Source organism: Malus domestica, chromosome 04 (assembly GCF_042453785.1).
Source record: "Malus domestica chromosome 04, GDT2T_hap1".
NCBI classification, from domain to species: domain Eukaryota; kingdom Viridiplantae; phylum Streptophyta; class Magnoliopsida; order Rosales; family Rosaceae; genus Malus; species Malus domestica.
Window position 1 is genome coordinate 26,435,620 of NC_091664.1, and position 1,941 is coordinate 26,437,560.

General features: G+C 35.2%; 1 protein-coding gene across 1 annotated transcript; it reads left to right on the forward strand.

Annotated features, from left to right (window-relative positions):
- Positions 1-305: 305 nt before the first annotated feature.
- Positions 306-1,238, forward strand: LOC139195083 (F-box/kelch-repeat protein At3g06240-like). Its single transcript, XM_070820272.1, has one exon. It carries the CDS (start codon positions 306-308, stop codon positions 1,236-1,238), a length of 933 nt encoding a protein of 310 aa, XP_070676373.1.
- The last annotated feature ends 703 nt before the right edge of the window (positions 1,239-1,941 follow it).

Here is a 1,941-nt window from a genome sequence, read left to right on the forward strand (position 1 = left end):
TTCTGATTTCATTCAGCTATGACTGAAATGATTAACAAAGCTACAAACGTAGAGTGGGGGAAGATATAGTCGTTTGAAGGCGCACTACCTCTCCCATTACACAAACTCACGTGTATCTCACATGCTCACATATGAGTGAGATGTTATACCATGAGACACACATACATTTAGCCTATTAGCTTTGATTTAATCTCAGCCTTACATTTCAAAACTAAGAGAGAAAAAAAACTTTGAATCACAATGAAACAGAACACAACAAACACAAGGCAGCTGCAAGGCTTAAACATCAACATGCATCACAGGTTATGTTTCGCCGGCACAAATATTCTTTCCATCTAGATTTTGTTTTCTTCAACATTATTTGCTTGAAAGATGGAACTGATGGATGCCGCTGCTTGTTGCTGAAGCCGCTGAAGGGAGAAGCTATGATGCTCCCAACTATGCTCCCAAGCGTCCAAGTCCTGGAAAATCTGAATCCCAAATCATTTGAATATTGGTACGGTATGGGATTTGATAATATGACCAATACTTACAAGATTGTTCGTGTTTATGGATGCAAGATTGCTGATATTTTTGGAAGACTCAATTCCGAGTATTTGGTTTCTCATGTTTATGTTTTGGGAACAAGCTCATGGAAGGAGATAGACTCAGTTCCTTCTCGTGAAATAATAATTGATAAGAAGGTATCTGCTTACGGAGACATGCATTGGTTAACTCTTTGCTCAAGAAGAGTTCAAGCAGTTTCTGGCCACTCTATAAGCATACTGTCTTTTGACTTCAAAAAAGAGAACATTCCGAATCCCCCATTTCGAAAAAAGCCGGGTAGCTTCCCACCTATCGAGCGCTTTCAGTTGATCAATCTGAGTGGATCTTTGTCCCTTGTTGATGCTTCATCAGATAAGTATCTTGGCATCTGGATGTTGAAAAATTATGATGAGAAAGGGTGGATTTTGGGGTATAGAATAGAGGGCAGTACACTGAGAGCAGAAAGTCCCTATAAAAGTTTTAGGCTGTGGACATGCAGTGAATGGGAGCACGGCATATTGTTCAAAAAATCCGATTGCAGCAAAACCCGCTATATTCTTTTTGGATCTAAGAAGTGCTTCCATGAACTGTGTAGAATGTCCAGCATCGGAAAGGGGATTGGATATGAGCGTGCTCAGCTAAACCGGCGGCTTGATTTCCCTAAGAAGTTATGGGAATCTGGTGGAACCGAAAACAAGTACGAGGGATCTTAATGCCTTTACAAACATATGGAAGTTTGACTAGAGGAAGTTCCTTATTATCTCATTTATATGCATATTTAGTGGACTCAATTTTATATTTTGAATGTTTTCTTGCTATAAACTTAGTTGTTTTGTTTCCCTTAAAATTTTCTGATCAAACTGAATGTACTGAAACAATCTGTTCATTTTTCTTTTGAAGAGGAAACGAACGACGATTCGTTTTCCTTTCTTTTGGTTTCGAGAAAGATGAAATGAGCCGAAAGAAAATCAACCCCATCCAGAAAAAATAAAAAAAGCAAGACAACAGAAAGTTTTCAACATTTTTCTTGCCAAAGTTATACGGAGAAAACAATGGCATAAAGACCTGAATTTATACAAAACAAATTTGCATTCCTTTCACCATGGTCAATATTTATTTAGGGGTTTTTGAACATTAGTCCTTGCAAAAGATTAAAATTTAAAAAAAACCTGATGCTAGATTAAATATTCAATTTAATCCCTTGAGTGTACTTTTATCAAAATTTACATTCAATTTTTCTTATTTAATGTGTATTTTTATTTAATCTCTCCATATTAAATTTTAATTTTATTAATATGCACATATTTAATTTTTTTAATTAGAAATGAACGTAAATGAGAAAATATTTAAAAAAAAATTGTGATACAAAAATATATAGATACATAAGTGTACAGAAATGATTGTGCCAAAATATAT

Excerpts from the sequence above, each read along its gene's own strand:
- LOC139195083 (XM_070820272.1), top strand. The coding sequence starts at position 306 with ATGTTTCGCCGGCACAAATATTCTTTCCATCTAGATTTTGTTTTCTTC.